The 27,631-nt window shown below is 41.3% G+C and overlaps 1 protein-coding gene across 3 annotated transcripts in view; it reads right to left on the bottom strand.

Moving 5' to 3' along the window:
• Window positions 1-15,952: 15,952 nt before the first annotated feature.
• The window catches only part of enox2 (ecto-NOX disulfide-thiol exchanger 2), a 198,904-nt gene continuing 187,225 nt past the window's right edge, over window positions 15,953-27,631 (bottom strand). Inside the window, exons 14-17 of one of the 3 annotated variants that reach the window (XM_038699858.1) lie at window positions 27,194-27,250; window positions 26,316-26,421; window positions 24,976-25,061; window positions 15,953-16,698 (exon numbers count right to left, since the gene is read on the bottom strand). In XM_038699858.1, coding sequence (XP_038555786.1) covers window positions 16,567-16,698; window positions 24,976-25,061; window positions 26,316-26,421; window positions 27,194-27,250 — 381 coding nt within the window. In that variant the 3' untranslated portion in view covers window positions 15,953-16,566. The remainder of the gene's footprint in view (window positions 16,699-24,975; window positions 25,062-26,315; window positions 26,422-27,193; window positions 27,251-27,631) is intronic. The other 2 variants (XM_038699859.1, XM_038699860.1) reach the window with 2 other exon arrangements.

Genomic DNA, 27,631 nt, shown 5'->3' on the forward strand with positions numbered 1-27,631 from the left:
ACGTCATGGATGGTGCGTTCAGTAACGCAGTAACGCAGTGTTACTTGGATTAGTAACCGTAATAATATTACTGTTTTGAGAAGTAATCCGTTACATTACTAGTTACTGGGAAAAGTAACAAGTACATAGTAACGCTTTACTTTAATATGATGTTAAATCCAAACACAGAACACAGAACCCCAAACTATTAAAACAGACTTAACAGGGAAAACATCAACACAAAACCAAAATCCTAACAGTACCCCTTCCTCAAAGAATGTCCATACCCACCCAACAACGACAAAGTCCAAAATCAAACCAGGGTAGAACGACAGGGCACGTTGAATCAGGGTGGGTGGAGGGAGGACAGGAGGAGTCAGAAATGTGTCGGGGAGCCGTTTTGATGCGTCATTGAATAGTTCACGCATAATGACTGGCGACCACTGATTGATCACTGATTTACCCCTGATCACACCCCGACGGTCACCGAGCTCACCAACCGTGTAAATCGGGCTTAATATCGTGTAGTGTGAAGTAGGCTTAAGACCCCGAAGCAGGACTACACAGTAAGATCGGAACTAAAATAAGAAAACAGGAAATGAGACAGAAATGGTAAAGTGAATTGAACTGAACATGCAAATGAACATGAGAATAAACAAGGCAAAACAGAACCCCAAACCATTAAAACAGACTTAAAACAAGAAAAACAAGAACACAAAACCAAGATCCTAACACAATATCCACTGTGACCAACAAAACTGTCAATTGTCACGTCAGTGTGGGCATGTTTGCAATTCAGGCATACTGATCTAACTGTGTTAAATCATATCTCCTTGGGCATTATATTTTGCTAAACTCTACATGCTGAACACCTGTTTACCATGCACACACCTGCTGAGGTTGTGTCAGCCCTAACAAATGAAACAATACAATTTCAAAGATTTATTGATATAGAAAACTCTTATCCATACGGCATTCCAGTACAGGCTTTTGTTCAAAGTTGTTCCATCATGAATTCATAGGACTTAAAGGTTTGATAAGAGCAGACACGAGACTAATTAAGTTATATCCAGCAGATACTGCATAGTTGCTGTGCTGTCAGCAAATATAAAGAGAATTTCCACAGTTTTCAGACTCTTACTCTACTTTTCTTGCAGTATCTGTATGACTTAATACAGTGATGCAATCTCTCTGGCAGCCGTCTCTGCACCGCTGCCAGACAGAAAAAAAGCAATACAAGAAAATCATCGACAGGGTCTCACTTTACTGAGCTGGGAAATTTGCTGAACTTCTGCAACCAATGCTCTGAATCTGGACTTTCCTATCAACCTGCTGGAACATTTTTGATAACTGCCAAGCCACAGTTGAGTGTGGGGAATTGTACGCACAACTTTTTATTTTCGACCCGTATTACATATAAATCCAGTGGAGAATACTGTTCAAAGTGGGCTACTAGTAAATTATACAAGTGGCTAGTATTTGATCCGGTCCACACTAACACCAGGGTGCACGCTGCTACACACACTGTCTGGAATTAACACCTGCCAAGTGCCAAATGCAGGTAGATTTAACATTTGGTGAGTACTATCTACTATTACTTAAGATGCATAAAAGCTTTGCAAGTAAAAAGCCAGTAAGAGTAATTTATCAAAACATTTAGTGCCTTAGAACTGATGAATAAGTATTTTATGTGTCAGCCAGAGAGCCAAAAAATGAAGGACAGGTTCATTCTACCTATTATAATAGCTCCTTGCACCTGATTTACTAAAGGACATTTTTTTTGTGTTGTAAGACTGAGGATAAAAGATTACCTACTGTCACATTCTGCCTGTCAGCGATGTTTTAGTTTGGCACTCTGTCAGTTTTTGGTCACTTGATTATCTGTTATTTTGGTCTGTTGTGTTTTGGGGTTCTGTCTTGTCTGTTGTCTGTTGTCTGTCTAGTGTCCTGTAACCTAGTTTATGTCTGTGTTTAGTGTTGTCCTGTTTCCCAGTTGGTTCCATCTCTGTTTCCTACTTCATTCTGTTAGTCAGTTGTTCCATGTTTCCTGTTTTGAGCTTCAGTTCTTGGTCTTGTGTTCTCTGTGTAGCCTTGTCTATTATGTTATTCATGCGCATCTTTAAGTTTACTTAGTATCTGTCTTGTCTCTTAGGTTTAGCCCTGCATCTCAGCTCTGTGTCCTAGCTCCTAGTTCTGTGTTTCAGTTCATGTCTTAGTGTTTACTTCTGGTCTGTGTACTTCTGTGTTATTTTGCCCTTGTCTGTTTTCCATGTTGGTTGTATTTATTGGTGATATGTCTGCTTGTGTCTGTATTCGTTTGTAATTTATATTCGTCTGATCTGTACCCGTGTTCTGACTGTTCCTCCAGTATCCCTCTGCCTGGCTGTCTCTCTCACTACCTGTCTCGTTAGCCCTGATCCCTGTCACCTGTGTTGCTCCTGCCCTGCTCGTTAGTCCTTGGTGTATATATGTTTGGTGTTTCTCTTCAGTCCCTGTCTGGTCATTGTAGCGTGTATATGCTCAGATATGTTGTGGATATATTCAGCTTGTTTGTTTGCACTGCTTGTTCCTGTGGATTTTGGATTACTTTATTTTGGATTTGTCTCTGCCAGTAAGTGTCCTCGCCTTTTGTTTGTTTAAATAAACCTTTTGAACTGTACCTGCTCCGCTCTGCGTCCTGTATTTGGGTCCACCAACCTTTCCAACCACACCAATCCTGACACCTGGAGAGCAAACTGTCCCGTTCTCTGCTGGGAACCTACATTTCAAAAAGGTTTTAGTCACACTACAATGCCTACCAAACATGAAACAAAGGGCTCCACCTGTCTAAAACAAATAATTCCCTATCATTATATTGGTATTATTACTCTTATCCACCATGTCTCACCCTATAATCAATGAATTAATAATATAATGATTAGAGAAAACAAAGACCGAGTTAGTGCTTTAGGAAGTTACAATATTAGGCTATACTGTTAGCATGACTTTACCCTTAAACAGCTGGATGACACTTTTTTTAAATGGCAGGGATGGGGTAATTTGAGCCAAAAGGGTTTTAACATTTTACATTGCATTCTTATGCATCACCAAAATATGTGACATTATGCATTTTAGACCAGGAACCATCATGTCATGCTTGCTATACATGGAAGACAGACAGGCTTCAACTCCTATTGTGGGTTTGGACAGAGTAATGGGAGAGGTAGAAAAATGGGATCTCTCCCCTACACATCACCCAACGCTACAGTGTATGACTGTCAACTTAAAAAATTACAAGGACGTAAAGAAGTTGTGACATAACGAGCAAATGAGGCAATAAATAAGTGAAAATACCTTTTAGAGGGGAAGATTGGAATTAAGTCTACATGTGGAAGAGGTGAATGTTGCATAAAGCCTATAAGAAAAAAATGTTTACACAGTGTATTTCATGAATTCTAGAAGTCCACTGAAATGAAATACAACATGTGAATATTTTACTAAAAATTTAAGGAAAATAAAAACAACATTAAGGGCACATGGAAAATTCTTAATAGTGTGATGAAGAATAACTTGGTGGTGCTAAATTTGGATGAGGTGGCAAATAAAACATGTTTTGTAAATGTTGGGCCTTATCTTGCAGAGGCTATTGAAGCACATTATGTTTGTAAATGTGGGACAGGAGGGAGTAAAATAATGCAGTGAAAAATCAATTCGACTATTGTATAGAAAAACAAGAAGAAAACATCAGCTTGTTGTGATGGGGTTGACATGACTCCAGCAAAAATGACTACATTATTATAAAAATTGAGATAACCAAGAGTGTACTAATTATGGGCCGGTGTCCTTAACTTTTACAATTTTCAAAGGTCTTTGTTTAAAAATTAGATACTTTTTTGGAAAATAACAAATAATATAGCGAGAATCAGAACGGATTTCTAAACTACAGGCATAGGGAAATATAACAACATAAAGCCAAACAAAAGCAAGACAGCATTAAAGTTAAGATAAGTTAAACCAGGAGGACAAAAGACGTAAAAATGTCAATATAATAAATTATATAATATAATCAAAAACTCAACCTACATTTAAGCAGTTGTGTATTTCAGAGTGTGGATCTGGTGAATACTTTTAAATGTTGTTTAACTATTATTCAATTTAAGAAAATGTATACAGACCAAATAATTGAAAGGATATGAGCTTGATGAGTAACATTTGTGTTTAGTCTTTTCTAATTGGTTGTGTAGATTTTGATGTGTGCATCGGGGCACACGCATACACAAAATATTGATAGAAGCATTGGGAGACAATGTGTGGTAGGGTCTACCATTCTTTACATTGTCTGTCAATGCTTGTTACAAGGTACCAGGCAGATCATTACATTACTTGCATTGAGAAGGGTATATAAAATATTTTCTTCTTGCTGCTCCGTTTTCATCATGGAATATGTCTTAGGCTATGTTGTTTCAGACTGCCGCTTATATGTTTGTGTAGTTGTTTGTGTTGGGAGTGTGCAATGAATAATGAAATTCAATTTAAGAAGAAATGCTATGTTGTCATTAAAGGACATGTTCTGGGAAGGGCTATATGTTCACAGTACGTTTGTTCCATGTGGATCTAAAAGGCAGGAACGATTCCTTAATCTAAAGCTCCAAACACCTGAAATTTACCCAATGTTGACTTAAGCGTTTGACATGGTTAATCATTCACCTTCGTGCAGTCCTCACACTAATCATTTCGTATGGTCCCCCACCATGCTGTGAACTTTGGTGTAGGGACACTATTTATGGCCTATTGAGGCTATGATCCAGATAAATGGTTTCTCTGCCTCTACTGCAAAAGTGATTGTTGAATACAGGTGTAAAACGGTGAGCCTAGAAAAAGGAAATGCTGCTCTGTTTCTGAGAGACCATAAAAGAAAAAGCTCTACATTTACCACTGATGTTTTAGATGGCTGGCTGGGAAATTGCTTCCAACTTTAGTGTAGCAGCTGCACTGGAAAAATCTCCACATTGCCTACATTTGACCAGTTATCTGGAGGAGAAAGAAAAACACATCGCCAAACAGCTAAATATATGCAAGGTACACAGCCAATAGCTGTTTGTTAACAGTATCTCAGAGAAAAGCTCACTATTCTTTGAAAATTCATTCTCCCTTGATGATACCATATTAACATTCAAGAAGATAAATGCAGAGCACAGCTTGTTTGTCAAATTCCATTAATATTCATAAATCAGTCAGTAGCATTGCACATTTCAATTACTTGGAATTTTATTAGAATGCAGGTTTCTTGTTGTTCCCATAATGCAACTGAATTGTTGCTTTGGGTGTGCATGAAAATTGATCTAAAGCAGACTTCTCACATGGAAACACATACCACACACACCACCAATCATACAGGAGGTCGTGTACCTGAATGTCAAAACTCCACAACTGTAGTCAATGTGACACCATCTGGGTGAAAGTCTGAAACAGGCCTGTACTGTTTTTAAGACAACTTTGTTTGTCCAAGACTCAGGGATCTTTGTCCCAAATTAATTTTCTTGTTTATTGCTTCCAGCGCTGCTGTGTGTAGTCCAATTTTATTTTCAAGATCTTTGTTTTTCTCTTTTCTGCATATGTAAATTGTAATTAGGAGTTTTCAGGTTAACCATGTCAGAAACAACCTCGACACATGAACACACAGTGGAGGAAATTGTTAATGTTGTCACTTTACTGGATAATGATCTTTATTTCCATTCTTTAAGACAAGTTAGAGATTATCAATTTCTACTGATCTTAATCAATGAATTGTTGGTCTAAAAAATATCAGAAAATTAAAAACAAATACCCCAAGTTGACATATTCAAATGGCTTGTTTTGTGTGAGCAGCAGTCCAAACAATCAAAGATATCAAATTAATTTATTAACCAATTATTATTGGCGATTCATTTTCTGTTAATTGACTAAATGAATTGTTGCAGCTTTGCCTCCAAATAGTAATCTTACACTTCCTGAAGTTTTGATGTCATGGTCACACCTAAACATTTAATCACACCTTGTCATACCTGGAAAAACTAGAAATGTCTCAATGGCTACCTGTCTTGTAAAAACTTATGAGCAATGTATAAAAAAAAGTTTTAGTGGTTTCAATACGTTTAAACTTCCTGTTTGAGATTCTGCTGCTTCTTTGGAGGAACTACAAAATCCCTGACAGTAACTTGGGCAACAGAGCTTACAAGTCCACAATCAATCAGGTTTAATAAGGGGTCAGTCATGCATTGAGCGAAAGCTCAGGAGCTGTCACTGTTGATTTTGCTAGAATGTTTCACTGGGATTTTGATCAAGCTGTGCAGCAAGGAATCAAAAGACATTAACTGAAGACTGATGCAGTTTTAATGACACACCAAACTCTATGGTTCATGCAGTTAGAAAGCCTCCTCATACTTTACAAGTTTATTATACATATTTCTAATTAATTAATGATTATTAGCATTTTTTTATGAATGATGACAGGGGCAGTAAACACTGCTATGGAAAATAGTCACATAATATAGACACTGTCATAGAAATGCCCACAAGGCCAAAGAATAATTCAGATTGCATCAAGATGATTTATGTGTGAATACTGATTTACAATGATTTTCTTCACATGGAAATGCAGGTAATAACTACGATGCTAATCTTGTTGCTACTGTTTACATTCACCCCAGACAGAGATTCAAAAAATGCACTGCAGAATGTTCTGGGTGTGTCACTTCACTGTAGCCTATATATTGTTTTATTTTATTTCTTTATATGTTGCAATATTTTAAAATACATTTAATTATATGTTAAGTTCTGTGTGTGTAGCATGAAGGGAATACAAACTTTAATTTCGTAATGCAACCTTGTGTTGTATAACGTTATTGCCAAATAAACTACCTTGATTGAAGGCAAAGTGCACTTGAGGCTATATGGGAATGTCATTGTTTTGCAGATGTATGGTCATAAACCTGAGTATTAGAAAAACTGAAATAAAAGTAATTTTTGAAAATATCAGTATAATGTCAAACTGCATTAACTCAACTGTTAAGTGTCCACATAAGGATGCTGTGAACACTATCAGTGGCACCAATATAATTAAATACAAAGCTGTTATGGCTGACATTACCTATAGCGAACAATTGTCTACTTATCTGTCCAGCAGAACCTCTGTGAAGCCATTTTTGCGAGCTAAGCTGCAGCAGTCTTATATAAAAAGGCTCTGAACCAACCAGCCGTGAACTCGACGACGTAATTTCGGTGACGTCACCCGTAGGTTTCTGAAGTGCTGTTTTGAAGCTCAAAGTGGGCGGAGCCGGCCGTCGCCAACTTGGAACGACGTCACTGCCAGAACCAAAAACGGGCAAAGAGGCGGGGCGCAGATGGAGATGAGATGCCTATTTGGTGATGCTTCGCCCACGTGGCACTATGTGACAAATGTTAGCTATGGCTAAGAAGCTAATGCTATTCGCTACTCTGCCTTGCTAGCATAGACCCTGTTGCCATATCGTTACCAGTTTACACTGCAGGTAAATTAACCTGAAACTATACAACAAAACATGAATGCGTCAACATTTTTTAATATTTTTGCTATAATTTGAAACACTAGATTTTGTCGAGACTTGCCGAAATTTGGGATTTAGTGGTGACATGAATCAGCATTCAACATTGTAACTTAATACATCTCAAGCAAACAATTTGAAGCAAATAAATTAACCTGAATTTAGATTTTCACATAACCATAACTTTAGTACAGTTGACTTGATTACACTTGACTATAACGTTAAATTACATTAATAATTAATTAATAAGCTAGTGTTAAAAAAACAAAAGGTGGAGGTATGTTTTTATATTAACAATGACTGATGTCACAATGACATTGATTCAGCAGCACTGTTCTCCTAATCTGTAATTTTTAATCATAAACTGTAATCCGTTTTACTCCCCCCGTGAGTTTGCTTCATTCATTCTGGTCAGTGTTTACATTCTGCCACACGCCAACATGCACGACGCGCAGCACATGCTGGCCGACCAGATACTGTTTGTGGAGCAGACAAACCCAGACTCCCTTGTTATTGTTCTTGGTGACTTTAACAAAGGAAAACTCTGCCAAGAACTCTCCAAATAAAGTTTATTAAGTGTCCAACCAGAGAGGGGAACACTTTGGATCACAACAGTTAGCAGTGCCTATCATGCTGTTACACGTGCTCCACTGGGACACTGTGATCATGTCTTGGTCCACCTGATTCCTGCTTACAGACAGAAATCAAAACTCTGTAAACCTGTAGTGAGGACATGAAATAAATGGACCAGTGAAGCTGTAGAGGATCTTCAGGCATGCTTGGACTGCACTGACTGGGATATTTTGAGTTTAAAGAGGCTGTGAAATCCTACATCAGCTTCTGTGAGGACAGCTGCATTACAACACGCACCAGGGTGAGTTATAACAATGACAAACCCTGGTTCACAGCTAAGCTGAGGTTGGAAAAGTAAGAGGCATTTAGGAGTGGCGACCGGGCAAGGTTTAAGGAGTCAAAGTACAGGTTTAGCAAGGCGGTGCAAGATGCTAAACAGCTGTATGCAGAGAGACTACAACACCAGTTCTCAAGGAGTGACTGCTTCTGTCTGGAGAGGATTCAGACAGATCACCAGCTACAAACCTTAATCCCCCCACTCCATGAACAACTCACGCCTTGCCAATGAGTTGAACCAGTTTTACTCTTGTTAGATCCTGAGTAACCCCTGTTCAGGAGGTACTGGACCAGCTCTCCGTCTTAAAGGGTCCGATCCTCTAGGCCTATGGGTATTACCCTATACCCTATTAGGTATAACTGAGGACTGTTTAAGCTGGTGTCGAAGAGATTTGCCTAGCTTCTAACTGTCTTCTTCCGAACGCCTACCCTGCTTACTATGAAAGGGCACCTGACTGAATAGCCCTAGAGCCAAATACCACCCCAGCCACGCCCGTTAACGACAGCTCTCTTCTCATTGATCAGTGCACTTGGTATAGTTGCTAGGATTGTATTTAGTGGCCATGAAAATAAGCCCCAAGGATAAGTTAATTTCGTTGGCTAGAGCAACCTATAAGAACCTTAAAGATGACCTAATGAATTACTACCTTAGTGAAGAAATAAATTTAATATCTACTACTGGTACTTTAAATGCAGCGATTATATATTTTATTGCAAAATTAAACAAGGGCAAGCATACAGCTTAAACTGATTAAAACCTAAGTAAACTGATAAAATCTCTAAAATTCAAAACCTGATTATGATAGCTGAGCTTGAGTATTTTGATGTCTTCTTTTTTGGAGAGAAAGGGAGGGGAAGGAGTCATCCTGGCCAAGGAGTTCTTTCTTCTGCAGATCTGTAGAGTCTTGTAGAAACTTGAGGCTTTGTCCAAAGCCCTCAAATTGTCTCCAAAAGTCTTCAGTCTCTGTTGCAGTTGAGAGAAAAACTTCAGAGTCCGATGATTCTTCAGTTGGTTTGGTCGTTGTGGTTACCCTCTTTGGCTCGATCTCCACTGAAGAAAACTCTGAAGTATTCTCTAGTTGTTTGCTGTTCAAATCCCCAACTCTTGTCTTAGGCTGTTGGTGCGGTGATGGTCTTGCTCCGAGTCCGATGCCTCTGAGATCTGCCGAGGAATAACACCGATCTATGTCCGACTCTTCTTTAGATATTCTCTCTTCAAGTTGTCTTTGGGTGTAATTGTGTGTGTATGTGTGTCGGGGTCAGGATATGTCCATGTTTGGTCCTTCCACTTCTCCTTTCCCATCCTTGTCTCTGCTGGTGACTCATTGTCATGATGTATTCACCCAAACTTAATGACCTTTTGCACAGTTATATAACCTTTACCCTAATTCTCCTTACTTTAACCATATTATTTATTTTACAATCGGAAGATCAATTAAATTTATTAATCTTCAGTATCAATGAGATATCCTGATTTTCAGTCATCATGTCATGTTTATACCAAATGTTTCTTTTAATTTTTATTCAATATATTGCTTATAGCATTGTTAAGCTCTGTGTTTTGCAGATGGAAGTATGTTGCACTTCCCTTTTCTCACTCACTGTTGTTACTAAAGGGAGAAAGGCTCTAGTTTTCTTCTTTGCGACCTGATAGCAAGAGCGTTGGGATCTCAACTTAATTGACACTGTCACTTTGAAAGACAATGGGACAGACCTGACACCATCCCCCCCATCTCATCCCCCTCTCTTACCATCCTAGAGAGGGATGTCAACAGACTGTTCAGGAGGCAGAAACCTCGCAAAGCAGCCAGGCCAGACTCTGTTTCCCCATCCACCCTGAAGCACTGTGCTGATCAGCTGTCTCTGGTGTTTACAGACATTTTTAACACCTCACTGGAGTCATGCCATGTGCCAGCCTGCTTCAAAGCCTCCACCCTGTCCCCCAAAAACCAAGGACCACCTCGCCCTGACCTGTGGTAATGAAGTCTTTTGAGCGCCTTGTGTTGTCCCACCTTAAATCCATCATAGACCCACTCCTGGACCCCCTGCAGTTCGCCTACAGAGCCAACAGGTCTGTAGATGATGCAGTAAACATCACCCTTCACTACATCCTCCAGCACCTGGACTCCCCAGGAACTTACGACAGGATCCTGTTTGTGGACTTCAGCTCTGCTTTCAACGCCATCATCCTGGCCCTGCTGCAGGAAAAGCTCTCCCAACTGAACTGACCCCAGGACCATCAGCACCGGGTACCCTCAAGGCTGCGTTCTTTCCCCTCTGCTATTCTCCTTGTATACCAACACCTGCACCTCCAGTCACCATCTGTCAAGCTCCTGAAGTTTGCGAAAGACACCACCCTCATTGGGCTCATCTCTGGCGGGGATGAGTCTGTCTACAGGTGGAAGATTGACCATCTGGTGACCTGGTGCGGCCAGAACAGTCTGGAGCTCAACGCTCTGAAGACAGTGGAGATGGTCGTGGACTTTAGTAAAAGCCCAGCCCCACCCTCCCCCATCATCCTGTGTGACTCCCCCGTCGCCACTGTGGACTCCTTCCGCTTTCTGGGCACCATCATCTCCCAGGACCTCAAGTGGGAGCTGGACATCACCTCCCTCACCAAGAAGGCCCATCAGAGGATGTACTTCCTGCGGCAGCTGAAGACGATTGGCTGCAACCCCCCCCCTTTCAAATAATACAATCTCTGCACATGTAAATATCACTTCATGTCATATCATGCAGGAACCTGGCCCATTGCACGTATTTGTCAATTTGTTGTTAATTGTTGTTGTTCCATTGTTATTTTTATTTTTTTTATATTGTCAGTTGTATTATTTTTCTCTAGTCTTCTGTTATTCTTATATAACTTGCATTTGTTTATTACATATTTTTATATTTCTACATCTATTTATGTCAGCTGTATGTCTCTCTGCTTGTAGCACCTTAACACCAAAGCAAATTCCTTGTATGTGTAAAACACTTGGCAATAAAGCTCCTTCTGATTCTGGTTAGATTCCTATTACATTACGATGGTAGTTATTTAGCTTGAAAAATGTTTTGGGGGCCGATGCCGACATTAAAGTAAAAAAGAGACGATTTATATGCCGATGGTTTGGTTTTGAAAATAATTTCTTCTTTCCTGGATAAACTGCACTTAGAACAGGCTGATATTGAAAGCTGTTTTTTATGTGGCCTTTAATACCTTTTTCTGAATGGATTACTGTATGTTGAGATTGAGGGTCCTAGTTTTGATTATGTTACAGTTGTTAAGCCCAACCTAGGAGGCTTTGTGAGATGGTTGAGAGGAAAGAAGTACCTTTTTTCGAATTTCTGCTTTGCTTTGTGAAATATTAGCTAATTTTACCACTTGGGGCTTTTTTTTAATGAAACTGTTTGAAAAGGGGAAATTTCTCTTTGGTGGAACTGCTAACAACTCTGAGATATCTGCAATGTGACAAGTGGCCCCAACTACACATTGCTTCTTTGTAAGATGTCTCAAGCCAGAAACGTTGGGAACTACTGGTTTAACCTTTAACAATGTGATGTATTTTATAAGCTTATTATAATCATCATCATCTCATTAACAACTCAGCTGTAAAATGACAAATAAATTTACCTTGTATCACATTTTACCTTGAACTACTCATTTTACCTCAAAATTGTACTTAAGCACAGTACTTAAGTAAGTAGATTTAGTCACTTTACACCACTGTGTTATAATGCAGATATATTGCATGGAAAAAATTCTCTGTAGCTGACTTTTCATGCTCTGCCCTTTCTATATAATTGCCCATGCAAATTCCCCATGCTGTCAGCTCATCCTGCTGATCACTTTTGTCACTACTGAGGATTTTATTCTTATCATCCACCTCCTGTATGTACTTCATGGACACATGGTTTTTGTAAGTGTGAATGTGCGGTTCCTTTGGCCCCAGGCACACAGTACTTCCTCCCAACCTCCTATGGTGCCAGGGATCCCTGCAGGCCTTCAGGTGTTTGGAGTTCAACAAGAACTTAATGAAAATCCTACAATCACTTAACTGAAAAAAAAGAAGGCAGCTTTGCTGCCAAACATAATAAATACTTAAAATCAGTGCCTAAGGACAGAACTTATACACTGGAGAGCATGTTAAAGAACTCATGCCAACCAAACCACATCTCATGTCTAAAAATATACTTTTTTCTGTGCAGATAATTGCTGTCAGTGCAAAGCAATTCTTCTTTAGTAAAGGTCATTAGATTCATAACAGCATAAAGAGTGGCCATCGCTCATTAGGAGAGTTTCATGATCCCATCAAACCTGGAATGAGCTACACTTTGCTGGCATTTCAGATCAAACACACTGATCAGACCCACGGGTTTCACCAACTAATGGGCCAGAAATACCATTGCTGGACCCAATGGCAGGAGGATCTTTGGCCAAGACATTTTCTTACCAGTTAATAGTATTAAAAGGCAAAGTTGCATAATAATGCAATGAATACATTTCCCAAAGTACAGAGAGATTTCCACTCTAATGTTTCCCCCTTCATGCTTCCTGTCACCTGTAGGGTCAGGATATTTGATGTGGCAGAGTTTGTTTTATACAGTCCATAGGCAGAGCCTGCTTAGCGGGGTGCAAATTCCTTATGGGCATTCACTGCTGTGCTTTCCTACTTTGTATGAAGATGTATGTATATGTGAGAGAAGAAAGGCGAAAGAGAGAGACTGGGTAGAAACAGTGAGGTGCATTGTGTGTCATACTCCACAGCTTAATATCCTGTGCTTAGACACCACAGAGAGCAGTGTAAAGCAATTATTCCAACACTTGCCATTCACTGAGGCTGAAAAGTGCATGCAATTCTCCGAGCATACCAAACACAGTAAACAAAAAACATTGGACAAAACACAAAAAACATTGGACAAAACATGATTTGCAACCTGCCAAACTGATAATCCTCAAAGAAAGAAATCTCTTTAGTTCTAGTTTTAATATTCCATAGTTTATGGTTTCTACGATGCCATTCCAAGTGCCTGCGGGCAACAGTTTCTGGAGCTGTACTGCAGCACTGGCACCCTGGAAATAGAACAAATTTTAGGAGCGTTTATGCATACATCAATTAAAGAGGACCGTGGAGCTTTTATTGAGAAAGAAATCCGCATGAACATGTCCCTCCTGTGCTGTGGCCATACACCTGCTGTCAATGCAAATCACCACCGGTGCACACAGGCTGCAAAATGTAAGTGTAGCTACTGTTGTGCTCAATATGCACAACTGTTGATACTCACCACCTCATGTGATTTCATATAGTTAATATGTAATATAGTAATGTATCTTGTGACAGCCAAAACAGCTATATGCTGCTCTGTAAAATGCCGCTCTGTCAGTGTCCAAAGTCTTTAACTGGCTAACGTATTGATCCATGACCTATGTGGACAAACTTAGAACTCTTGTGTTCTTCTAATCCACTTTCTGGGGTGATTGTTTATCTTATCATGGGTCACGTGCTGCATACACAGCCAGCACCCTCTCACCTGCTCGCTCAAGGGAGGCCGTAATCATAATTAAATAGATGAGGGTGCCTTCAGGAAGCAACATGAGGGAAAGGTAATTAAGGGTATCTCGAGCATCATGATATCACCCAAAAGAACCTGGTTATCTCCTCACGTCCAATTATACCCATCTTAAACGTGATGTATGTATAAATGGATTTAAGAACTCATTCTAAGAAATCTGCCCAGAATGACACTAAAGCCATTAAATTTAAATAATTAAATTTCAAACTTAGTATTTGCTATAGCTTAACATCAGCAGATGCCCAAGGACATCTTCAAACATCTCTCCCAGAGACTTCACAAGGTGGGAGTCATCCTGTGGCATCATCACTACTGGTGAGGTAAATCACACCCTTGAATAGCTTTCACTTGCATACACCTTGAACTGAATTAATGAGGAGGCTCCTTGCTGTGTCAAAGTGATGTGAAGACAACAGTGAATGGAGAGTGGCATTCACAGGGGACTGCTGCTGGATTTAATTAGTCTACGTTTTCCTCCTTGTTTGATGCAAGTACCTGATGCACGATCACAAGCATGTTTGTGTGCACGCACGCACGCACGCACGCACGCGGCTGTAAGAGAGATAAACTGCAAGTGCCTCCAGTCAATCAGTACGTAGGAATGGCAACTCAGTTGGGAGGAAACGCTAGACAGAAAGCAGCTTCTGAAAGAAAAGAATGCACCATATTAGTGTTTTGTTTATGTCAGGGAGAGCAAGACACAAACCTAATGAGTGAGAGAGGAGAGGCTGGTGTGAGGTGTGCTAGAGTCTGTCATCAGGGATGTTCTGCTGAGATCAAGTCTTGCTGTGTGGAGAGGAAGTGTAGTGGTGCACAACTCTGCACAGGAAGCTCTCACGATCCCAAGTGTGCCATCAAGCAGGCGGAAGATGAAAAGTATGGATTTGCAGATCCTCATCCATCAGTAACACCATAACAAATAACTGGAAAATGTCTCATGAGAAAAGAGGCAGACCTGAGCTTTGCGCCGAGATATTGCTATGACTACATATAAAAAATAATGCACTGCATTACAGCACCAGCTTTCACTCTCTTCCCTAATCACGCTTGACAGAGGCCTACATGCCTACCCATGAAACCCTCTTCTCTTTCAAACCAATGCTGTTAATAATGGATACATGCAAATGGAAGGAGCGCCTTGTAGGAGCTTGTAGGCAAAACATACTCATTCCCCATTATTAATTCAGGTACAAGGACTAGCATGGTGACAAGTGTATGAACCCTAATTTTTCAAATGCAATGCCTGTAGGAGATGGAGGAGGCCGGCGAGAGCAAATCATGAGTAATAATAAACCTTTGTTTCCCAGTGTAACAGGGGCAGAGACACCGCCAAATAGCCCAGTGGAGGCGCATTAAGAATGCTTGACTGAGCTTTTGGGAGGAACCTTCAGTCCTGGCGGCAAGAGCTCTCTATCTGGCGAAGATGGAGCAGAAAACTCCCTTCTGCTGTAGAGTGTTGTATAACCACTTAATATATGGATCCAGGCAAGTAGCACACAAACACACACACACAAATAGTTTGTGTATGCACCATGGAAGGAACAGCACACACCAACCGCCTCACCAATTAAACATCATTAACATGATCCCCTAGGTATGTTTCCCAGTTAAATGTGATGCTGCTGTGCTATGCCTTTAGCCAGGCTGACAGCCAGGCTTAATTGGCTTTTGAAAGACACAAATGCCCTTATGTAAGGCTCTAAAACCAAGCCTTGAGCACAGCTACTGTAAGAACAAGAAAGGTTGACATCAGAAAAAAAAAACAATGCCCTTCAAGCAAGAACTGGCACAAACTTGTGAAGAAGTAGACAACTTGTCTTGTTCAGGTATGTCTCTCAGGACTGATAGCATTGGCAGGCTTAAAGATGCTTGTACAACTGCACTATCACCCCCCCCCCCCCACACACACACACACGTTTCACAACCAGCCTCTCTGAGCATTAGATACATAAAAAATAAACTCCAACATGTTTATATACTCAAAAACTTCTTTTTATAATCAAAAATATCATCCAAGCATTTACAGTGTATTACAACAAATGATTCTATGCAACTGTTCACAGCCTTTACAGAAAATGAAGAAATATATCCATTTTTGATCTATCTTACAAACCAGGAACAGCAAAAAGAGAAGAGAGGGAGGCCAAAGGGTTTGGAGGTTTGAAGTGTTCAGTTAGACCCTGATTAGCCTCCTTGGTTAGCCCTGTAGTCCTGGCCCACACTGACACCATACAGAGCCGAACTCGGAAAGCACAATGCCCTGCCCTTGTGGGCGATAACTACATAATAATCCAGTGATTGTAGGAATTGGTGCTCTTATGTGAATGTCAGAGAGAGTCTTTATCTGTTAACCATGGAATTGTTGCATTTCTAACGTCTCGGCCACTTACAGAGTCCCTGAAATGCTCATGTAACATTCCCTCCTGATCTGGGATCTGTGCTCAGTCTTCTGTGTCCTTGTACAGTCCACCGTCTTTGATTTTGGTGGGCTTTATACTGTGTCTTTCACACCTCTGCACAGTCCCTCATGTGGCCTCGTTTGCCTGTCGTCTCTTCCATGTCCTAGAGGTCTCACCAGCAGATTCTATGTGCTCTTGATGCCCTGGAAGCCGCAGAAGTTCCAGCGTTTCTCTAAACTGGCTCCGACACCAGTCAGCTCCTGTCTGAAGGTGCACGGCAGCCGAGAAAGAAGAGCCTCCACCTCGCTGGGGTTAATCTGCAGGCACACACATATTGGAGCAGGGTTAGACAAAGGACAAAGGGAAGTCCATGTGTATTAACAGAGACTGCACATTGTCATACACCGGAAGTTATTTTAGACCCACCACCAAGTTGTCATTTTATCTGAGATTTTGTATGAATGCTAATCAAATCAAATACAGACACTGCTCTGGTCTACAGTAGATCACCAGTGTTTCATTCAATTAGTGTTCTACTATCTCATGGGATTCCACCACAAGGGTCTATGTTGGGCTTTTATCTCCTCCAGGCTTGATTATAGTCATGTGCTTTATTCTGGTCTTACGGTTAAATATTAACTACAGCCAGTGAAGAGCCTTGCCACTGGACTCCTTCATGCTCCAGGAGAAGCAACCACGTTAGCCGAGTCCTTGCTTTCCTCCACTGGCTGCTTGCCAGTTGATCTGAATATTTTAATGATTTTAAGCTTTGCATAATCAGGCTCCTGTTCATAGCTATGATTGCTATGATGTGACATACTCTGGAGAGTCTAGCTGTCCACAAAACAGTGTTTCTCCAATCAAGTCAAACTCATATTTTCATATGTTTTATATACATACATATACACACACGTGAAACTTGAAAAATTAGCATATCATGAAAAAGTTCATTTATTTATATATTATATAGACTCATTACAGGCAAATTGAGATATTTCAAGCCTTTATTTGATATAATTTCGATGATTATTGCGTACAGCTACAACCCTACAACCCCAAATTTCATTACATGAAATCAATAAAAAAAAAACCAAAACATTTTAAATACAGAAATGTCAGCCCTCTGAAAAGTATAATCATGCATATGTACTCAGTACTTGGTTTGGGCCCCTTTTGCATGAATTACTGCCTCAATGCGGCATGGCATGGATGCTATCAGCCTGTGGCACTGCTGAGGTGTTATGGAAGACCAGGATTCTTCAATAGTGGCCTTCAGCTCTTCTGCATTGTTCGGTCTCATGTCTTTCATCCATCTCTTGGCAATGCCCCATAGATTCTCTACGGGGTTCAGGTCAGCCGAGTTTGCTGGCCAATCAAGCACAGTAATCCCATGGTCATTGAACCACGTTTTGGTACTTTTGGCAGTGTGTCCTGCTGGAAAATGAAGTCAGCATCTCCATAAAGTTCGTCTACTGAAGGAAGCATAAAGTGCTCTAAAATGTGCTGGTAGACGGCTGCGCTGACTCTGGACTTAATAAAGCACAGTGGACCAACACCAGCGGATGACATGGCTCCCCAAACAAACTGTGGAAACTTCACACTGAACTTCAAGCATCTTGGATTGTGTGCCTCTCCATTCTTCCTCCAGACTCGGACCTTGGTTTCCAAATGAGATGCAAAATTTGCTCTCATCAGAAAAGAGGACTTTGGACCACTGAGAAACAGACCAGTTTTTTTTCTTTAGCCCAGGTAAGACGCTTCTGACGTTGTTTGTTGTTCAGGAGCGGCTTGACAAGAGGAATATGACATTTGAAGCCCCTGTCCAGGACCAGCAGTAACTCCAGCCTCAGTCCACTCCTTGTGAAGCTCCCCCACACATTTGAATGGCCTTTTCCTGACAATCCTCTCTAGGCTACGGTCATCCCTGCTGCTTGTGCACCTTTTTCTTCCACACTTTTCCCTTCCACTTAACTTTGTATTAATGTGCCTTGATACAGCACTTTGAGAACATCCAACTTCTTTTGCAATTACCTTTTGAGGCTTTCCCTCCTTGTGGAGGGTGTCAATGATGGTTTTCTGCACAAATATCAGGTCAGCAGTCTTCCCCATGATTGTGAATTCCACTGAACCAGACTGAGAGACCAATTAAAGGCTCAGGAACCCTTTGCAGGTGTTTTGGATTAATTAGCTTATTAGAGTGTGACACTTTGAGCCTACAATACTGAACCTTTTCACAATATTCTAATTTTCTGAGATTTTGAATTTGGGGGTTTTCATAAGCTGGTAGCGCTGCAGCTTTCGGAGAAATAAACACCCGTAGTAGTCTGGATTCTGCTCTAACAACTACGCCGTTTACCAGTGGGAGGAGGTCAGAGTTAACTGCTTTTATCAAATTAGCTTTTTACTTTAGTTTTTGGAATTACAACTTGATTTATCTTCACTTGCGTGTTGTGAACAAACAGAGTGGATTTGTGCATTTTATATCAAATAATTTGGAGACTCAAAATTCCTTCTCTCTCTCTCTCTGAGAGAAAGAGGGGAACCACGCCCCAACAGACAAAAACAGCGACACTTGCTCTCTCTTGTTCTGCTTGTCCTCTTTTTCTCTTCGACTGCACTTCAGCACGCGCCCAGCGTGCCCTGTCTCCTGGCAATACCCTAAGAAGTTCGACCCAGTGCAGCAAAGGCTCTTTGTTCGTTTCAAGCCACACACGCGAAGCGCCGCGACCTCAGCTTTCCCTTCTTTCCAGCAACTTTACTTGCTTTTTCTTTTCTTTTGTTTGTTAAAAGTTATCAGACCATTAAGTTACACTAGTTTAATTCGAGAACGACCAACTTCTTTTTAAGCTTTATTCGTCGAGCTAACTTACACTGATCCCACCGACGCCCGGACCCAACCATGTGGGCCCGCGAGCAGTAACAAAGGACGACCAAACCTTTGACCCAAGCCAGGGTTGTAAAGGCCCCCACTGCCAGTTTCTTCAATAAGCCGACAAAAGACGGACCTCCGGAGCAATTCCCTGGCAGAGAAAGCGACTGGCCGACGGCTTTAAGCTGTCCTAACCGAGAACGCATGGAACTCCGCCAGCGTGAGGCCGCCGACCAGCAACCCGGCTGGGAGAAACGACAAGCAGTAAGACCAAACCAAGGCATTCTGTGATCAGTGATGTCCAATAGTTTGTTAATAGATTATCTTTAACTCTTAAAACTCATAGCTTGCGTTCATTAGCTGCCTGTGTGAGTCAAATTATCCCCACAATAGAACTCCACATTCTCATTGTTTAGCCATTGTTTATTTCTTTGGTGTGTATTTAACCGCATTTATGTCACCTTAGTTAGTTAACAAATTTCACCGTAATCAAAGGAATTGTATGTGTGTGTGTGTTGCCTACCTCCAAGTCCCTGCCACGAGAATTTAGCCCTTCGATATGAGACTGACTGATTGATTTAGGATAAGTGAGCGATTATTAACTAACTGATCACTAGTGAATAATTGTATAATTATTAAAACGCTACCCAGAGGTCCCGAGACTCTGGGTGAATGAAATCTCCGGTGGTGCCCCGCGAAACGAGAAGCTTTATGAATTAATATTCTCTGAATATTGAAATTCATTAATTTTGTATTAATTCTCATAAGTTTATTAAAAACACAAGTAGACACGCTACACGCGCTTGTCGGCAGCTGGCTTCCGTGCACATCCGGTTCCACTGTTGTTGTTGTTAGCGTCGGATGGCACCAGAGTTCGGCTGGACTACTACTGTACTTCATTTTTATATAAAAACCGGACCAAACTGGACATTACTTGGAGAAAAGAAAGCGAGGAAGTTGAACTACCTGGTGAGTTTAGAAAATGTGTGTCTGTAACTTTATTCCAGCTGTTGTTGTACTTTACTGTGAACAGGTTAGCATAGCATAGCCCTGATCGATCTGAACTCCATTCAGAAAACACGTATTTTGAAAGTTGTCGTCCTGCTGTCTTGCTGACAGACCTGACAAAGTATGAATTCATATGTCTAACAAAACGGCATAATATTGTAGTTATTTCGGCATCAGTTTGATCTGTTTATTGCAATTAAATCACAGCCAAGGGTTTACTTTGTGTTCATATAGCTGTAGTATTCGCGGGCTGTTTATTCGCTTAAAACGCGCATGTGTGAACACTCAAAATGCCCAGCGGTCAAACTCGCGTGAGTAAAGTGAGGCGAATATTAAATTCGCTTTCGGTGGGAACGCACCTTTACTCTTTACATTGATACTATTTTTCAAAGGCCTTGCCCTTAACCTCTTTCTTAATACATTCTTTCCAGAAAATAGTTGAAAATAGAAATGCTTATTCATTGTTTTTGCTGTACCAGCCCATGCCAAGTCAAACAATGACTTAACTTTGGCCATTGCTCATACATTCACACTTCATTCTTTTACACACTCTGCACTTCCTCTCTACTCACACTCACAAAACATTCACTTACACCTTCACTGCAATCAGAGAATCATAGTGTCAGTGAATTTATAGCGGGTGTGTGACGGCATAGCAGTAAGCGTAATGTGGCTCACACCACTCGGGTGGGCTGAGGATCATCAGTCAAACTGAAATCCTGAGGTGACACTGCCAAAATCCACTGTACAAGCCGCTGTAGACGACCCACAGTGTCTTGCATTAATAACTAGATTGTTCCAGCCCTGTGCTGATGTCAGGATGCATTAAGGTCCATCATGGAGATAGGACTGGTGTGTCATTACAGACAATGGAGCTGTGTGTGGAGCCACTAGATAAGCAGAGAGGACTGGGCTTGTTGTTGGGGAGTCTAGCCAGTGATATTGACAAAACTCTGTGGGCTGCTTGATGTGTGTAGCGGAGAGTCGGTGTGGGAACAGATGCACGGGCAAACTCGTACGCACACAGACAGACAAGTGTGGGCGTACACACACTCACTCTCACACACACTAAACACTCAGACACACAAACAAACACATTAACACACAGACACACTAGACAAAAACCCAAAAGGCATGAGAGAAGACAGTCACACTCTATTCTTTGCATGTGTGAGAATGAATCAGGGTGGTGATGAGCACAGTTGCTAGAGAGAACAGTAACATCTTGGGGCAACTTTGTGGAGGTAGAGACATAATTTTTGCAGATGACAAATTATTTTTTCTGAATAAAGAGTAACTTTAAGTAGCATGAAATCTGAGGGTTTCAGCCCAGATGTTTAATGTGTCTTTTGTTTGGTCAGTGACTGCAACTATAAAGGGAGCAATGACTTCTGACATTTTTTCTGGAGGCCTTCTTGTCGGGGCGGAGAGAGCAGAAATGGCCATTAATCTTAGTGGTACCTTTTAGAGGTGACATTGAAAGTTGGCATTTTGAAAGCCTCTTGTAAGTGGCAGTAAAGAGCAATAATACATCTAAAATGCCTCCTCAGAAAGCTGGAGATGAAATAGCTGTGCTTCGCCAGACAGAGTCACAGTCAGGGTTTCTGAGGATTGAGGAAGGTGTCAGAATAAAGGATGTAGTTTTAATATGTTCCGGCATCAAGGGAAATCACACAACTAGCCAGAAATGGCTAGACATAGAGCAATGACAATTCAGGGTAGAAAAGTGAGAGGATCAGAATTTAACTTTAAGAAAAGACATTTTGAAGCATTTTGGATTCTACTTCTAACCAGACATACATTTAGAAATGTGTAATTGTTTGTGTGTGTCTTTTTCTCTGTGAATGTTTCCTTTGCTGCACTCAAGTCTAAATTTGATTCAGAACTATTAGTTGATCAAATTAAAAGGATGATATTGTATGAATCAAACTAACTGGGAGATGCTTAAATTGATGCTAGGTGATTGCATAGATAATTTCTCTAAAAGAAGAATCACTACTCTGTTGGCTCCTGTTGAACTACAAAAACATACTGTCCATTGGTGAACATAAAGTCATTCTGTGGAATGAATCTTTGGCTGAATACAGACACCAGCTGCTAAGAGCACATTAACCACAGAACAGACAAACTTTTCCTTATAGCCTGTTACAGCATTAACGCCAAATATCCACAGCTTATCCACCATTGATGTCTGTCATTTTAACCAGCTACCTACACTGCTCAAAAAAATAAAGGGAACACTAAAATAACACATCCTAGATCTGAATGAATGAAATAATCTCATTAAATACTCCTTTCTTTACATAGTTGAATGTGCTGACAACAAAATCACACAAATTATCAATGGAAATCAAATTTATCAACCCATGGAGGTCTGGATTTGGAGTCACACTCAAAATCAAAGTAGAAAACCACACTACAGGCCGATCCAACTTTGATGTAATGTCCTTAAAACAAGTCAAAATGAGGCTCAGTAGTGTGTGTGGCCTCCACGTGCCTGTATGAACGCCTAGGCATGCTCCTGATGAGGTGGCGGATGGTCTCCTGAGGGATCTCCTCCCAGACCTGGACTGAAGCATCCGCCAACTCCTGGACAGTCTGTGGTGCAATGTGGCGTTGGTGGATGGAGCGAGACATGATGTCCCAGATGTGCTCAATCGGATTCTGGGGAATGGGCGGGCCAGTCCATAGCATCAATGCCTTCCTCTTGCAGGAACTGCTGACACACTCCAGCCACATGAGGTCTAGCATTGTCTTGCATTAGGAGGAACCCAGGGCCAACCGCACCAGCATATGGTCTCACAAGGGGTCTGAGGATCCCCCAAAGAAATGCCACCCCACACCATTACTGACCCACCGCCAAACCGGTCATGCTGGAGGATGTTGCAGGCAGCAGAACGTTCTCCACGGGGTCTACAGACTCTGTCATGTCTGTCACATGTAGTGTAGCTCAGTGTGAACCTGCTTTCATCTGTGAAGAGCACAGGGCGCCAGTGGCAAGTTTGCTAATCTTGATGTTCTCTGGCAAATGCCAAACGTCCTGCACGGTGTTGGGCTGTAAGCACAACCCTCACCTGTGTCTGCTGTCCTGCTGCTGGGTTGTTGCCCTCCTACGGCCTCCTCCACGTCTCCTGATGTACTGGCCTGTCTCCTGGTAGCGCCTCCATGCTCTGGACACTACGCTGACAGACACAGCAAACCTTCTTGCCACAGCTCGCATTGATTTGCCATCCTGGATGAGCTGCACTACCTGAGCCACTTGTGTGGTTTGTAGACTCCGTCTCATGCTACCACTAGAGTGAAAGCACCGCCAGCATTCAAAAGTGACCAAAACCTCAGCCAGGAAGCATAGGAACTGAGAAGTGGTCTGTGGTCACCACCTGTAGAACCACTCCTTTATTGGGGGTGTCTTGCTAATTGCCTATAATTTCCACCTGTTGTCTATTCCATCTGCACAACAGCATGTGAAATTGATTGTCAATCAGTGTTGCTTCCTAAGTGGACAGTTTGATTTCACAGGAGTGTGATTGACTTGGAGTTACATTGTGCTGTTTAAGTGTTCCCTTTATTTTTTTGAGCAGTGTATATGTTTTCATTGCTCTTTGCTAATAGAAAGAGGGGAGAAATAAAAGGTTTAAGAAGAGAATTATTAATGTCGGAGCATAACAAAAATGGGTATTTTTCCTGAACCCATACACAGTCAGGCCTCTCTTGCAAAAGAGATCTTAAGGAGATTAGCAAAAAATGAAACTATCTACACCTGGCTCCTGATTGTTGAAAGACATACTTGGACATTTTGGCAGAGAGTTAGATGAGAATGTCTATCCCACTTTCGGAAATGTCAAGCTATTGCTTTTGAGTGCTTTTTATTGCTGTTATCTTTTGTATGTGACAGTACATTGTTTCACACTGAGACATTTATTGTTGATAACAATAGATGTAACATCAATGGCATAAGAAACAGAAGGGACATACTGATAATCACATAGCTAGGAAGAATATCCATGCAACATATGATAATACTGATTACTATCAGGAGACAACATTCATACTATGGGCTTATCAGTCAGTGTGGTACCAAGTTCAAAAAAGATTCCAAACGAGTGCTTTACTCTTGTTTCTGTTATTCATCTTGTTAAGCGTAAACTCATATGAAGCCGTTTTTAATCTGAGTCTGAGTATTGTCCTAGCAGCCACTGCGATGCCTACCATGGTTACCAAAATTCCTGATGTTGTGTTTGAGTTCTGTCCCCTAATAAACATAATCTTACAGATAAAGGTAATTTCCTTCCCGACCAATAGCTCATAAATTCGAAATTTATTCTCCGGAAGTGTTGCATAATTGGACACTCCCAAATGCATCAAAGTGTCTGTTTTTTCTGACATTTCCAACACAAATTGCTTTTTATTGAACTCATTCTATTAAGCCTCGTTGGTGTCCAATAATATCTTTCTATTATTCTGTATTGTAGTTTCTCTTTAGCAAAGCATCATTTTCTATGGAAAGAGTTGTAAAAGCATTAAGCAGCACTGCTTGCATTGAGGGGCTGTGTCTCAACAACACAGCAGGACCCAGCATTACAACAAACCCATATGTCAGCCCTGTAGGTGGGACTGACACAGTGTTTGTATGGTGCATGTAATCTAAAATGATACTAAAAGCCAGCTCTGCTAATCTACTCCACAATGGAAGTTTTGATTCATGCGTGGCTGTTACCTTAGTGTCCAAACGCTGCAGGTAGGAACAGATGTACTCGATGCTGGCTCCAAATGGGTGGACGTGCAGGAACGTCGAAATGATCCCTGAGGAAGAACAAACAAGCCATGTAGAGACGTTACTGCAGAGACATGTCACCTGCCTCCACTTTCTGACACCTGTCAAACTACCAGGGGATGTGCTCCTTTCTCCTCTCCTCTGACTGAGTCTAACACAAGCTTTGAGTGGCTTCTTCCAGTGTCCCAGTACTGTTAAGAGCCTCTTGTATATCGTGGCTCCAGATTAGAGGGTGTTTAATGACAGCTTTGATGTCGTTGTCTCTCATCAAAGCCATACTCTTCCCCCGGCTCAAACAAACCATCTGCTATTAGCGCACAGATAGGGTCAGGAGAGAGATAATCCTCCACCTCGGCTTGCTAACCACCTATAGAGTATTAAGGGACATACAGTTGAAACAAACAGCCGTGAAGCTTTCTACTGGCTCAAACACTTGAGCAAGAATACCACAATCACTTTTAAGAGTGGCTGTCTGTGTTTATTTGCCTTAAAGAGCCAATGAACATGTTCTCCAACTGACACTACAGACTCTCACACTTCCTCCTCTGTGTACTTTGAGACTTACAACTATGACCATTTGATTTTTCTAAATTTCATGGGAATCCCAAGCGTATGCTTTGTAGTGTCATGCAAATTTGTAGCTCATCCTCTATGACAGCAGGTGATATTACACCTTAAAACTTGCATCAGCTAGAGCAAATCTTCACCTTTGTTTGGGTAGTGTTACAGACTCTGTATGGATGTGTTTGACTTTTTTTTTGTGGGCGGCTGTGGCTCAAGAGGTTGCCCGTTAATCGGAAGGTTGGCAGTTAAATCCCTGGCTCCTCCAGGCTGCATGTCGAAGTGTCCTTGGGGAAGATACTGAACTCCGAATTGCCCCTGGTGGCTGTTCCACCAGTGTATGGATGTGTATGAATGTTAGTTTCTGTTTGAGCACTTACGCTCAGTGTATGAATGTGTGTGAATGGTGAATGTGATGTAGTGTAAAAGCGCTTTGAGTGGACGAAAAGACTAGAAAGGCACTGTACGAATACGGAGCATTTACGTTTACATTTTCACACCTGCTACTAGTTTTCAACTATGCCAAGGCCATGGAAGCCTGCTGTGGGCCCCTTCTAACCCCCCCCTTTCCCACCATTCTGTGAATTTTGTTTCCGCATCAACAGTGCCTGCATAAACTGGGCATACAATAATGCAATATAATAATATATACACAATACAATAATGCCCAGTTTATGAAGCAATTGTTCAGGCAAAAAAGTAGTATTGGCAATGCAGCATACCAACTAGCAGAGCTTCCCTCTCAGATTGAATGGGACTTGGTGGATTCTTCTCTGTAGGACCTTCCTTCTCCTGACTGCAAGATACCACTGTTGATGCAGTGGCTTCCTACAAAAACATAGACACACATATAACCTTAAATGAATCTGTTATCAGCCATTGTTAGACTGTGGCTCATGAGAAGTAAACAAACTTAAACTTAAGCTGATGCATGGCACACAATAAAAAAGACGAACACGAAAAAGAATGAGCAGATCAGAAAGTTTCACTACCAGCACATTAATACGGCGAGACAATGAGAACGAGGATAATGAGGCGAGGGGGAATTTTCAGCCAGCAGCTATATTTCTGATAGAGGGATGAAATGCATGTCACACACACCAACACAAAATAGAGACAACTTTAAAAAGAACAAATAGAGGGAGAGAGGGAGAGACTTGGAAGGGAAATGATCAAGCTGTTTGTTTCAGATCTCTGACAGGTGGCAGAAAAATGGCAGAGAAATAACAGAGGAGCTTTTGTCTGTTTGTTGTCTTACATAGTATTGTGTGTAGTTTCCACTTATGGTGTGGGATGCCTGGTGGCCCTTTTCTGTTTTTAATCTATCCTTAACACCCTGCGAGTATGGGAGTGTAGACACATGCACATGTGTGAGCCATTTCGACTTTATGACTCCTTTATTTCCTAGCCCAATTGTGTCTGGGTGATTTATTCTATGACAAATGCAGTCGCTGTGAATTGGATTGGCCTGTAATGATCTGTCATGCCACTGGAAGAGGTTACAGAGGAAAGTCAGAGTAGGAAGTAGAAGAAGGGAAAAATTAGGACACAAAACAATATCTGGAGATGAGTGGGGAGGGCTCAACCTTTTTCCACTTACACTGGTTTGATTAGCGCTCTCCTCTGTGCCTCTGTCATCTTGCTTCGACATCTCCAGCTGCGACACATTAGAAACACGTGAGGAAAAGCCAGAGAGAGACAAGCTAAGCGTTATTGCAGACAGACGGGCGAGCGTGGTGGCGCACAGCATGGTGACAAATACAAGCATTGTCTAACAAGGAAAAATGGTCAGCTATTGTTTTTGTAGCAATGAAGACTTTGAGAGTTCCAATTTCCTGGAAATATTAGTGCAGAGAGAATTACTTGACTAATCAAACCTTTTTGTTTCGATATACACCCATAACCCTATTAAGGATGGCTTTAAGGAGTTATTTGGGAACACTGCACCTCAGAAAACACAGTCTCTTTTGGATCCGTGGCTGTGCATGTGAATACAAGTGATCCTGGAATTGTTGAACAGTAGTAAAAGCTGGATGTT

Source organism: Micropterus salmoides, unplaced genomic scaffold, assembly GCF_014851395.1.
Source record: "Micropterus salmoides isolate LMB-PRFRI ecotype aquatic unplaced genomic scaffold, ASM1485139v1 Ms_hic_scaffold_5, whole genome shotgun sequence".
Classification (NCBI taxonomy): Eukaryota; Metazoa; Chordata; class Actinopteri; order Centrarchiformes; family Centrarchidae; genus Micropterus; species Micropterus salmoides.